The sequence below is a fragment of the Ahaetulla prasina genome, chromosome 2, assembly GCF_028640845.1.
Source record: "Ahaetulla prasina isolate Xishuangbanna chromosome 2, ASM2864084v1, whole genome shotgun sequence".
NCBI lineage: Eukaryota > Metazoa > Chordata > Lepidosauria > Squamata > Colubridae > Ahaetulla > Ahaetulla prasina.
The window spans coordinates 79,087,923-79,102,092 of NC_080540.1; the positions used below are offsets into that span (position 1 = coordinate 79,087,923).

Consider the following 14,170-nt stretch of genomic DNA (forward strand, 5'->3'; position numbering starts at 1 on the left):
AGGGCCTTCTCTGTGGGGGCTCCTACCCTATGGAACGAGCTTCCCCCTGGACTCCGACAAATACCTGACCTTAGGACCTTCCGCCGCGAACTTAAAACCTACTTATTTTGTCTTGCTGGACTCGCTTAAATTTTATATTATTAAATTGATTTATGGGTTTTAAATTTTTTAGTAAGTTTTAGAGGGAATATTTTTATTTATAAGTAGCCAAATTAAATAGGTTTTTTAAGGGTTGTTTTTAGTTTTGTATTGTTGTTTTCTTTCTGTATTTTATTTGTGGCTGTACACCGCCCTGAGTCCTTTGGGAGAAGGGCGGTCTATAAATAAAAATATTATTATTATTATTAATCGTGTAGCGCTCTGTTCATTTAAGTTTTCTAGTGTCCTGAACCTTTAAGACTGCAGTTTTATAAACATTTATAGATAAGAAAAATTAACAAGTTTTCACCACAGCTGTCTCATTCAATAGAATTAAGAAGAGTTTCCCAGCAGCTCCATTCTTTGTAGCGAAGTAATTTCAAGTGAATTCAGTTAGGAATGATTTTTAGCAAGGTAGGAGCTTCTGACTGGCCTATGCAGGCCTGTAATGTTAGGAACTAGATAGAGGATTACAATTTCTCATGGATAATATTCATATCTGAACCCATCACTGACATGTAGCTGCAGGACTCATCGAATAGAACGACTTTGCTCTTGTGTCACATCCTTCCAATTCCTTGCAGGGGCTCCAGTATCTACATTTATGGTGCCAATTTGGATTCAGTGTATAACATGAGGCTGCAATTTGAATCTGCTGGAGTACAAAGCAAAGCTAAAGTGAGTATTTTCAGAAGAGAGAAAAAGCGAAAGAGAATTGTAGATATTTATTCATGAAGACTTTAGCTATTTACTCAAAAGGGACTCCCTGTGGATTTCATGGCAAATTGCCTGAATAAATGTGCTGCTTTGGGTTGTGTTGCATATAAAAACTACTATGAGAAGCTAGCATTCTGCATAGCATTCAAGGCTTTCTTCACCTTCGTCATTATTACATTTTCTGGGAGTAAAGAATTCCTTTACATGTGGAAAAGCTAGAAAATGGCTTAGTAGGTGCTTTCAGTAGTAATTTGGCTCAGAGATTAATTGGTGAAGAATTTGTACTCTTGTGCCTTAAGAAATTATAATATACATAGGGAGAAAATCAGTCTTGACCAGTCTTTCTCAACCCCAACAACTGTAAGATGTGGGCCAGTTCACAGAATTCTCCAGCCAGTATGGCTAGAGTCCTAGTTGGCCATTCTAATCCAGTTTATTTATTTATTTATTTATTATTCGTACTTTTATACCGCCCTATCTCCCTAGGGACTCAGGGCGGTTTACAACCACTTAAGAGATTAGAATGGTATGAAAGAGTGATGATGAAAGCAACCTTTGCTCCATGTCATCTTCCTTGCCATTGTTTTCGTTGGGTGCATAGACATCCTGCACAATGAAGAATCCTAACAGTCTCAAAACAAGCAAGAAGCTAGAGAAGTTGAACATGATTCCACTTGCAGAGACTTGTTCTCCAGCTAATGGAAGATGCAAAGTTTGCACAGGTGTTCTCGTCACTTACTCTGAACTATCTACAGTTCAAGATGTGCAGAAATACCAGTAATTTCACTCAGAAACTGATTAGGAAAAGGGCAAGTTGTTCAAGAAAATGTTTTCCTCTAGCTTTGAGTACATGTTTGTACAAGTGTCAAGGTACAAGATAAAGGTGATCCTTAAATAATTTTTAAGGACTTGGAAGGCTATATTGCTGTAGCTGACACCCCATGTATAAATGATGTTTGGTTTTATCTTTAACATTTCTTTTAAAAGTTGTTCAATTTTTAGTACAATTATTTTGTCACTTCTCTTTTTTATTACTTTTGCCCCATCCGTGTTTAGTTTGATTTCATCTTTATTTTCATTTTTGTAGCTGCTTCTAAAATTCTTTTTACTTCATGTGAATTAGCTTTTATTCTACTCATTATAAAATGGTTGACCTCATTCTGTAGCATTTGAAACTGTGATTAATCTGTTCAGCAGATAACAAACTCACTGGATATTGTTGGAACATTCTTTGTGCTACATTACAAATCTTTTGGTATAGGAAAAAAGAACTTAATTGGACATGGAAACAGAATAGCTTTGTGCTATAGAAATCCCACTATTACTTGGCTGTTTCAAAAACTTTGATGGACAATGCTTCTTTCTAATTCTGTAATTCTACAATGATATGTGCAATATACACACACCTCCAGTCCTCCCATTCTATGACTCTGTGATTCATTCTTAAATTCAGAAGAGAATTCACAGTTGAAGAGACATTGAAAAAAATCTTCTCTAAGAAGGTTGAAATTATTTTCACCCATTATATGAGGAACAAAATCCATATCACAGATTTGACGAGAATCACATGTCCAAGAAGTTACCAAAGTGCAAGATACTATTTAAAACAGTGCATCTCATTCTTATACACTGATATTTATATATTAAATCAGTTTGTGTACATTGTAAATGCTATTTTTTTTCTTTACAATAACCAATATCAATAATCTAAATAATTAGGGCTTCCATGATTGTATAGGAAAGATGTAAATTAGTTCTCCTCCACTGAAGTCTCCTTCCTTTAGAGACTGGATGGTCATTTATCAGAGATGCAATAGTGAATACCTCACTGAAAAGAAACTGGATTAAATGTCCTTTTAGGTCTTTTCCAGCTTGGTGATTCTATAAATCTAAGTAGCAATGATAAATTTGAATGAAATATAAAGTTTATTTTTTCTCTCTTGGCAAATTTAAATTACGGTTTTAATTGCCTCCTTTCAATCCTTTGAACTTGCCAGAGTAATTAAATAACTGCTCCAAGGATGGCAGCAAACTCACTCAGCCAAAAGGAAAGCGGAAAGGAAATTCTATGTCACACAATTTTCCTTTATTCTAGAGGATGCATGTGCCACCATTTTTCACATTCAGATATATTCTCAAGTTCTGAACGCCTTCCTATAGCAGTTCCTTTTATGGTCTTTTTTATTCTGTATACGATTTTTAAAACAATGGAACTCCTGCATGAGCTGGTATATTGGCATGGATTAATTTGATGAAACGAAGCCAGATGAAAGTGTTCTGATTTCTGTCATTTCAGGTTTGTGAAAGGCCACTGTCCACCGATAGGTTGGTGTGTCAAAGTCCTGATTATCCATCTGAAAATAAAATGGGACATATTTATGGGAACCTGAGTGTCTTGATGGATGGAGTTCTGGGGCAGAAGACATTTCGTATCCGCTACTACCCTAAGCCAGTCATTGATCCCTTTCCCTCTGAAGATCACTTATATGTACTCCAACAAGGAGAGGACAAGATTGAGATCGCTGTAAGTACAGGGCTTCCCTATCCAAGAAATTTAGCAAGGAAGGCTCTGCAGTCTTGGGAGAATGAGAGCTAATTCAAACCTGTTCAACTGGTCTGGGATTTATGCACCTTTGTCCATTTGAATGGTACCCTTGCATGAAGATTGTAGCATCAGTAACTTGGGCTATGCAGGTTAAGTCACAAAAATGCTCTTCTGCATGATATTAGAAAGTTCAAGTCAAATTCAAGTCAATTCAGGGTGTAGAAATTGGCACATAAATACAAAAAAATATATATTAGAAGTCTGCATCTTTCAGAAATTACTTGGAAGAAATACTCCAGGCTTGGATGAACAGAGCATCCTTGACTTTTCAGACGTGTCTATGTAAGCCTGAAAAAAGGTGGTGCTACTTTAAGCACAGTCCTTAAAGTACAATGAGACAGCCTGAAAAAGGTTAGGCTGCTTTAGAGAAGACAGAGAAGGACTCTGAGATCGGAAGCGGTTCTTTTGGTTCATTTTTGATGCCTGCACAGCCTAATGTACATTGTCGAGAGTAACTAATGAAAGAAAATGTAAAAGAACTGTAGTTTATAGTCCTCCAAGGGCTGGATATTAAGGGGAAATAATTGTGAGAAAATGCCTCGCTTACAAAACAAGCAAATGGAGGCAGGGAGTTAAGGTACTTTGAGAATTTACAGCACCAGCTGTTTCTTTTGTATGTGCACGTGAAATTCAGCGCAGGATTATTTGGGACACTGGTTAGAAATCCAGCAGAAAATGCTAATGAGCAGGATTGATCCTTGGCCATAATCAAGTATTTTACATTTCTCTGCACAGCATAAGGGACTGGATGCTCTGGCAGCCTGCATGAACATTTCTGTGTCAGTGGCTGGTGCAGATTGCTACCGCAGTATACAGAAGGATCAGGTGATCTGCCGAATACCCAACCACCTGAACATCCCAGGGAGTGGTTTGCCAGTACAGGTATAAGAAAAAAAATCTTTGTAGTCGGAATTAATGTTATGACTTGATTTTTTCCCTTTGAACCTCAGCCTAGCCCAGTGATGGCGAACCTATGGCATGCCTACCAGAGGTGGCACACAAAGCCCTCTCTATGGGCACGCGTGCCATCAACAGCTGCTTTTGTGGTTTCCATGCACGGTGGCCAGCTGTTCTTTCCACGTGCCAGAGCACTGGAAACCTGAAGACCATCTGGCCAGTACGCATGCGCAGAGCTACCTGGTCTTCCGGCACTCCAGTTTGGGCACTCGGTGCCGAAAAGGTTCACTGGCTTAGCCCTTCTCAGCCTGTCCTGCCTACCTGAGTGTACTCTTATCCTCATGGGCAATCAGGCATGATAGAAACTATCAAAGATAGTATTTCCACACAATTTCTTTGCAGTCCACTTGCATCTATCTCATTTTATATAAATTTTTAATTGAAACTGAAAATTACAAAGGTGAAAAACTAATGCAAACTAAGGAGAATGTAAAAAAATCAAAGAAAAAGTGCCAACAGGGAAAGGTATTTATTTTATTTATTTTTATTTATTTATCAAATTTTTATACCGCCCTTCTCCCGAAGGACTCAGGGCGGTGTACAGCCTAAATAAAACACAATATATATACAATTAAAATCAAAATTTAAAATAAAACATATTACAAAAAGGCCAATGTTTAAAAATTTAAATTTAAAATTTTTAAAATTTAAAACCCCACAACAATAAAACCCAATTAAAATGTTAAAAAACCATTTTGCCAGTCCAGCTTGAATAAATAAGTATGTTTTTAGCTCATGGCGAAAGGTCCGAAGATCAGGCACTTGGCGTAGGCCAGGGGGAAGTTCATTCCAGAGCGTCGCTGCTCCCACAGAGAAGGCCCTACTCCTGAGGGCCGCCAGCCGACATTGTTTGGCGGACGGCACCCTGAGGAGACCTTCTCTGTGAGAGCGTACCGGTCAGTGGGAGGCATAAGGTAACAGCAGGCGGTCTCGTAAGTACCCGGGTCCTAAGCCATGGAGCGCTTTAAAGGTGGTAACCAAAATCTTGAAGCGCACCCGAAAGACCACAGGAAGCCAGTGCAGACTGTGGAGCAGTGATGTTACATGGGAGTCACGAGCGACTCCCGTTACTACTCGCGCAGTCGCGTTCTGGACTAACTGTAGCCTCCGGGTGCACCTCAAGGGCAGCCCCATGTAGAGAGCATTGCAATAATCCAACTGAGACGTGACCAGAGCGTGAGTAACTGTGCATAAGGCATCCCGGTCAAGGAAGGGACGCAACTGGCGGACCAAGCGAACTTGGTAAAAAGCCCTCCTGGAGACGGCCGCCAGATGTTCATCAAAGGACAGCCGTCCATCCAAGAGGACGCCCAAGTTGCGAACCACCTCCTTTGGGGCCACTAACTGCTTCAACAGTCAGCTGCGGGTGCAGCTGACTGTACCGGGGTGCCGGCATCCACAGCCACTCCGTCTTGGAGGGATTGAACTTGAGTCTGTTTCTCCCCATCCAGACCCGTACGGCTTCCAGGCACCGGGACAGCACTTCGATAGCTTCATTGGGGTGGTCCGGGGTGGAAAAGTACAGCTGAGTATCGTCAGCGTACAGATGATAACTCACCCCGAAACCACTGATGACCTCACCCAGTGGCTTCATATAGATGTTGAACAGGGTAGGCGAGAGATCGACCCCTGAGGCACCCCACAAGTGAGGCGCCTCGCGGACGACCTCTGCCCCCCTGTCAACACCATCTGCGACCGGTCAGAGAGATAGGAGGAGAACCACCGATAAACGGTGCCTCCCACTCCCAATCCCTCCAACCGGCGCAGCAGGATACCATGGTCGATGGTATCAAAAGCCGCTGAGAGATCTAATAGGACCAAGGCAGAGGAGCAACCCCTATCCCTGGCCCTCCAGAGGTCATCCACCAACGCGACCAAAGCTGTTTCCGTGCTATAACCGGGTCGGAAGCCGGACTGGAACGGGTCTAGATAGACAGCTTCATCCAGGTGCCGAGGGAGCTGCCATGCAACCACACTTTCTACAACCTTCGCCACAAAGCGAAGGTTGGAGACTAACGATAATTCCCCAAAATAGCTGGGTCCAGGGAAGGCTTCTTAAGGAGGGGTCTCACCACCGCCTCTTTCAAGGCGGCGAGGAAAACCCCTTCCAACAAAGAAGCATTTATAATCCCCTGGAGCCAGCCTCGTGTCACTTCCTGAGCAGCCAGCACTAACCAGGAAGGGCACGGATCCAGTAAACATGTAGTTGCATGTAACCTCCCCAGCAACCTGTCCATGTCCTCGGGAGCCACAGAATCAAACTCATCCCAAATAACCTCAACAAGACTCGTCTCCGTCATCTCGGTTGGATCATCGCAATCTTGGTCCAAACTATCCCGAAGCTGAACGATTTTATCGTATAGATAACCGTTAAACTCCTCAGCACGTCCTTGCAAAGGGTCATCCCGAACCTCCTGATGAAGGAGGGAACGGGTCACCCGAAACAAGGCGGCCGGGCGGTTATCTGCCGATGCAATGAGGGTGGAAATGTAAGAACGTTTCGCCTCCCTCATTGCCACTAGGTAGGTCTTAGTGAAAGACCTCACTCGTGTCCGATCAGCCTCGGAACGGCTAGACCTCCAAGTTCTCTCTAGGCGTCTTCTCCGGCGTTTCATCTCTCTCAGCTCCTCGGAAAACCAGGGAGCCAATTGAGTTCTACGCCGGGTCAGAGGCCGCAAAGGCACGACACGGTCCAAAGCCCCAGCCGCGGCCCGTTCCCAGGCCGCAACTAGTTCTTCAGTCGTGCCGTGGGCCAGATCCTCAGGAAACGGCCCAAGCTCCGTCCGGAACCTCTCCAGGTCCATCAGGCACCTGGGACGAAACCAACGCGTTAGGTAGGTAGGTAGGTAGGTAGGTAGATAGATAGATAGATAGATAGATAGATAGATAGATAGATAGATAGATAGATAGATAGATAGATAGATAGATAGATAGAAATAACTTCCTCCTTCCTCAGGATAAGTATAAACATTTTAATAGCTAACACCTCTTTCTAATATTTGAACCAAAACTCTCTTCATCCCATATTTTATCTTTTATCTATTGCTAAATATAAACTTATTTTTTTATTTTAATCAGCAAAGGTCAATTAAAAGCTCTGAGAAATAACAATACATATATTTTAACTTTAAACAAGTAAGTCGATTTCATAATTCTTTCCTGTACTTTGCATGATACTTTGTCATTTTCTCTAAAATTCTTCTTTTTAACAAAATTACTTCTTTTATCAATAAAAATAAAATGCAAAACAGAAAAACAAACATCCAACACTAACAATGAAAAAAAATGTTGTGTGCAAAAAAACCCCCCAAGCCCCAAATGTCAGATATGTTTAACATTAAACATAAAGAAGCCACCCAGGTGGGATGCTGGAAAATTAAAAAAAAAACAACTAATAGGATCTCCTCCCCTTACATAATGGATCTGGAAATAGTTATAAGCGTTCCCATCCATATTTAACAAAAATGCTGTATTAAATAAACAAATATTCCAGATGTGGAACAGTGGTAGGATTCAAAAATTTTTACTACCACTTCTGTGGGCGTGGCTTGGTGGGCATGGCTTGGTGGGTGTGGTAGGGGAAAGATACTGTAAAATCTCCATTCCCACTCCACTCCAGGAGAAGGTTACTGCAAAATCCCCATTTCCTCCCAATCAGCTGGGACTCGGGAAGCAGAGAATAGAGGGGGGCGGGGCCAGTCAGGGGTGGTATTTACCAGTTCTCCGAACTGCTCAAAATTTCTGCTACTGGTTCTCCAGAACTGATCAGAATTTGCTGAATGGCACCTCTGATGTGGAAATCTATCTGTCTAATAATCATATCAACCCAATCATCATAATGTATCATAATGTATATAATGTATATGTAAAAGAAAACAAAGCCAGCAAGTTAGCCCAAATATTACACTAATCTTCAAATCCCTCTGTTAACCATCTGTTATTGTATTTAAGATGTAAAAAGTCCACAAACGTCTTCTGGTCTCTTATAATAACATTGTCTAATCCATTGTTGCTAATCAAGTTTTGCCAACTCTGCTAAGTCAGTCAATTTTAAAATCCACTCTTCAACACTCGGTATCTCTTTTTCTATCCAATGGTTGGCATATACAATCCTCCATGTAAAGAAAATTCTTCTTCCCATGATTTATCTTATATCTATAAACAAAGCTTGGAAACCTCTTCATTCAAACTTAAGAAAAAAATCCATTAAGAGCTACTAGAAACAACAAACTGGAAATATTAATCTTTAATTCCTTCGAATGATGTACTACAAATTAATTTCTTGTCAGATTTGCTTTATCTCCACTCAAATATAATATTATAGCTTATCACTGTCTCTAAAAATACTATAAAACTTTCTGCTTCCCATCTTATCTGTAGACAAATCATTAAAGCCTAATTAGTCCTAGAAGAAAAACCCATTAAAAGCTGTTAGAAAGGAGAGGATCATATGCAACCTAACCTTGATCAAATAGACTCACTTTTTAATAAAATTATTTTTATTTATTTTTATTTAAATAAATATTAGTTTTGTTTTAAGGATCTTGATTATTCCTTTTAGGTAATGTCCCAAAAGCGATTTCTTCTTTCTTTTTCTTTTCTCAGGAACTCCTTCATAGGTATAGCACATCTCTATTGTAAATCCTGAGTAAGAAAACAGTTTTTTAAACTCACTTTTCTGAGTTAAGATCCATGTATCCAAGTCATTCTTCTGGTTGATTTTATATGTGTCCTTTTTAACTATTTAAACCTCAGACAGTTTTATACGTTAGTTTTTTATAACATCTTTGTCAATATGATTCTTATATCCTGTCAATTTTAAATCCATATCAAAAGGATCCTGATTTTCAGCTATATCATCTTTTATCTCTTCTTCTAAGCTCATGTTTATTGTATCAGACAATCTAATTAATAGGTTCTGGCCACACTGTTGCCAGACATCCTTAAATTCTTTCAGAGCTAAAATACTTTTCCTTGTTCTGTATTAGTGGAAGTTCTCCTTTAATTATAATCTAATTCTTTCTCATTGTCTCTAGTAACAAGTCCTCAAGGTCTTGACTTATTGTATTTTTCTTTCATCCCGAACATTACCCAGATAGTGATTTCTTACACTTAAAACACGGATCTTCATATATTTTAATAGCATTTTAAACAAAAAACAAAAAATATTCTTTGTTTAAAATCTTCTAAATCAACGTTCTAATCACTCTTTTCCTGCTTATTTCCAAATATTTTTTTCTTTTAAGTTTTAAATTTTTTTACAGAAATCTTCTTTTGCTGCGGGTTGCAGGAAAAATCCAGTATAATAAAATTTGTCCTTCTGAAAGTTCGTAGTGTCCACAAACCAATGTGAAAGCCAATTCTAATAAAAATGATTAAGAGTGAAAATGGGCGAATCCAGTGCCCTTACAAAGGGCTGAAACCACAGCTTGGCCAAAACTGTTTTTCCCAATTTTTAGAGCAGTAAAATCTTCTGGAGACCACTTGTTTACAGTCCCATCTTGAGGAGCATTTGTTAGGAGTCTCCTGGCAATCCCAAATCCTTTCTTCTCTGGAGAAGAATTCCTTCTAGCATTGATGATGTTACCTAGTTTGGTAATGAAATGTCTGATGAAACCACTAAGCTCAGAGAGCACTAAGGACCCCAGAGGAATTCAGAGAGTTGATTCCTTCACTGGCTCCACTTTTTAATAGTTTGTGCACTCAGGGTCAAATTGATTTTGTCCATTAAGGTAAATTTTTAAAGGATGTATTAGTTATGTACCAACTAAATGCACATTTTGATGGCAGAATATTGGGAATAGTTCCTGACTTCCTTTGGCATTGATACTTAGATGCATTTTGTCACGCAGAAAGTGTTTTTCCAGCCTGGATTTGCTAAAGATCCCTACAGTCCTTTCCTATATTCAATTTACTTTGTATCCTTAACATTCCCAAGCAATGTAAATTTAGGCAGATGCAAGTCAGGAGAGGATATCCTGAAAATATCCGAAGAGTACTAAAACCTTTGGTTAGACAATCAGTTCCAGCTCTCTGGCTTTCTGCTCACACTGAAAAATAGCAACAGTGCTCTTGCGTTCATCGCCTCATTACCCACCTCCCAGATTGCCCAGCTGGCAACCCAATTTAACTTTTTCTGGATTAATCTATACTGGCATGGTGTTTCCTCCTCTCACATAATTGCCACAGGCTATCTCTGGGAGGCATGTGGATGGGGGACATATCCCCCAAACCACCATTTTTTTTCACATTTACATTTTTATCATCATGTCACTCTGCATTTGTCTTCACCTTTCTGATGAGTTAACACTAAACAGATCACCATTTCATGTGGGCTGTGGGTTAGTGCAGAAAAACAGTCTGGATTCACTGCACTCCACCCTTGTTGCTTCTTCGCCCCCCACTATTGAGGGAATTGCAAACTCACCCCTCAGATCACCTGGGAAGGATGGGAGATGTTACAAGGCACAGTAGCACCTTCACTGCAATAGGAAGGCAGGACAGAACATGATTTCCTGAGAATGGTCAATCATCCATTCTATGCTCCAGATGAAACAGTGCAAAGCTATCTTCACATTTTGTGTGTGTGTGTGTCTGTATTTGTGTGTTTGTGTCTACATGGATACATCCATACCCTATGTATCTTCTGTAAACCCACACACAATATATTTGTGTAAACGTACATACCTGTAAATGTGTGTGTAACAAAAGCAAAGAGAGAAAATAAGAGAGAAAAGAGAGAGGAATAAGGGTGGGAAGGGGGGTATTATGTAATTATGCCTTCCGCCTTTCTTTCTCTTAATTAATTGTCATCTTAATCTTCTGCCCTCTCCCGATCCCTTTGTTTCCCTTTAATCCCCAAATCCTGAAATCATCAATTCAGTTTCTTCTTCTTTCAACAAAAAGTCCACATGAGGATTCCAGTCTTTCAAAAAAAAAAAAAAGGCTTTATTGTTTTTTCTCTGATCAAATTGGTCAGCTTTGCCATTTCTGCACGTTCAGTTAATTTTATAATCATATAATGATTATAAAATGATATAATTATACCCTTATCTTAATCTTAACTTCACTTTCTTGTATTAATAAATCCTCATATGTTAACCATCATTCTTTTATCTGCATTTTCTCTTCTATAAAATGCTTCTTCTTTGGATGTCAGTAAGGATATCTTTAGAAACAGTCTGGGTTTATATTTATTCAATATTTTTAATAATACGTTTCTCAGTGATTCTCAAAATCTACATTTACTTTCACTTTGTCATCCCATAAGAAATCATTTTCACTTATTTTTATCCTGCCTTTGTTATTTTTATAAATACCTCAAAGAGGCAAATATACCTTAAACTCGTTCCTTCCTCCTCCTTTCCACACAAGAACAACCCTTGCAAGGTGAGTTGGGCTGAAAGTGATTGTTTTACTTTTCTCCATTCCCCAAATCCTTACCACTAGTTTGTCCACTCAAATTTACCCTTTGACTCCACTTGTTTCAAATATCTTATTTCCTATTTCCTATATGTGTGCATATATATATCCTACTTCCCCTATGTTAAAGTCCCATTCTTTGCCAGGAAATTCCACCACCTAGATGAGCACCAACCTCATCTTTTACACCAGCAGTGATGTAGTTGCTTCTGCCTACTTTTAAACCCCTTGTGCAAAGATGGAAATGTCAGCTGTCCATTTCCCATGATGTCCTTTTTTCCTTCTGATCTCCCAGCCCCAGATTCTGCTATTGGTTAGTGCTAATAATCACATGTCTTTTCTTTCTTGTAGATCTGTGTGAATGGAAACTGCAAAGACTTAGGATCTGTGGTTTCAGTGTCCCTGATCTCTCCCCTTGCTGTTATATTGGGAGCTGTCCTAGGCATTCTGCTCCTTTCCTGTTTGGTGTTTCTACCTTGGAAATATATTCAAAAGAAGAAGAAGGCAGGTAACTGCGAGTTTCTTATGATACTTTCTGGTCAGAAAAATACTGTCGGTGGAGGTGTTTATTTATTCCGTATAACTTCTTCACAGTCATAGCAGTACCTGCTTGCATTTAATTTTGACACTTTGTCAGAGAATGGGAATGTATCAAATATGCCTTAATCACTGGATTCACAAGGTGAATAAGGGAAGAATGGATAATGGACCTACTCAAGAATAGTGAGGAGATGAATGTTGCTGGATAGACTTTTTGTTTTCTTCTTGCAGGAACTGAGAATTTAGAAAGGCTTTCCAGCCTCAACAGGGGCACAGTTGGAATTCCTCTTCTTCCTTCTAATACAGGATATGTGGCTTCTTCTGGTAAGAATTCATGATAGGACTTGGAACTAGTATTTTAGAGCCAATGAGACAGAACATGCTGCTAGACATCACTCCGATATGTGGATACACAAATGTGTTTGGTTGGAAGGGTTTTTTTTTCAAATTATTATTTCTTTTTTCCCCCCAGGACTGACATATTTCCCTAAAGCAGGGGTGAAATGCTCCTGGTTCAGACCGGACCACACGATCTGGTAGCGACGGCGGTGGGTAGTTCAGAGAACTGGTAGCAAAAATCCCTGCCCCCCCCCACCCATGCCCAGATGAGCCGCGCGATCATCAGAGGGTTTTTTTAACTTTTAAAAGCATTTTTTCTTCTTTTAAAAGTAAAAAAAAGCCTCTGATGATCATGCGGCTCAGCTGGGATCATCAGAACCTTTTAAAAGCATTTTTTCTACAACCTCTTTGGCCAAAGAGGTTGTGGAAAAAAATGCTTTTAAAAAGCTCCTCTGGCGATCCCAGCTGAGTTGCCTGATCATCAGAGGCTTTTAAAAGCATTTTTACAGCCTCTTCATCCAAAGAGGTTGTAGAAAAAACATTTTTAAAAGTAAAAAAAAAAGTTGGCCACGCCCACCCAGTCATATTACCCCCCAAGCCACGGCCACATAACTGGTAGTAACAAATTTTACATTTCACCCCTGCCCTAAGGAATAATTCCTTCGAAATATTTCTATAAATAATAATACATTGCTCAAGAACTACACAAGTTAATATCCTTCTGATACTAAAACATTGCCCTCATTCTTCCAGTTACTTTGATGGGAGGAAACTGCAATATTTCATTACGATGCAGAGATATTATCTTGAGGGTGAGGGTTCATTGTCCGAGATTGTGGGTTGGTTTCTGAATGCTTTGTTACCAGGCTAGGTAACATCTTCAGCGGAGTTTAGGGAAAGTCAGTGTCAGTGATTTTCTGTTTAATTCAAAATACAGAAGGATAAAATTAACAATGTAATCTACAAAATCAACTTTAACTATTGCAATCAATTCTACATGGGGCAAACATCATGACAATTAAAAACCAGGATCCACGAACATCAGCTATCAGTCAAATGCTACGATCTCAAATCCTTAATCTCTACCCACACTGACACCAAACAGCAGCAGTTTAATTGGAGCAACACAAAAATGTTACCATGCTACCGTCCATCACACTTGTGAGTTCATTGAACGCTTGCACTCTATAAGCAATTTCATCAATGGACACATTGACCTACAACCAACCTATGAACCCCTCAGAATCCAAACTAACCACACAGCCAACTAGAGACAGCACCGACCCTCAACCAACTCACGCTATTCCCCTCCACCAGAAGTTCACCTCCCAATGACCATGACCGATGTAATCTCCTTATCACAAGACCCATCACAAGACTCACTGATGACTCACAGCTGACCCTCATTTGACACACTCACACCTGAAGCCCTTATAAACAGAAGAACACTGA

At 39.7% G+C, this 14,170-nt stretch overlaps 1 protein-coding gene across 1 annotated transcript in view; it reads left to right on the forward strand.

Annotated features, from left to right (window-relative positions):
- Positions 1-14,170, forward strand: part of MST1R (macrophage stimulating 1 receptor) — a 67,033-nt gene that overhangs the window by 37,209 nt on the left and 15,654 nt on the right. The window contains exons 10-14 of the mRNA XM_058168245.1: positions 723-816; positions 3,152-3,379; positions 4,196-4,342; positions 12,191-12,347; positions 12,611-12,703. Of these exons, the coding sequence (XP_058024228.1) occupies positions 723-816; positions 3,152-3,379; positions 4,196-4,342; positions 12,191-12,347; positions 12,611-12,703 (719 nt within the window). The remainder of the gene's footprint in view (positions 1-722; positions 817-3,151; positions 3,380-4,195; positions 4,343-12,190; positions 12,348-12,610; positions 12,704-14,170) is intronic.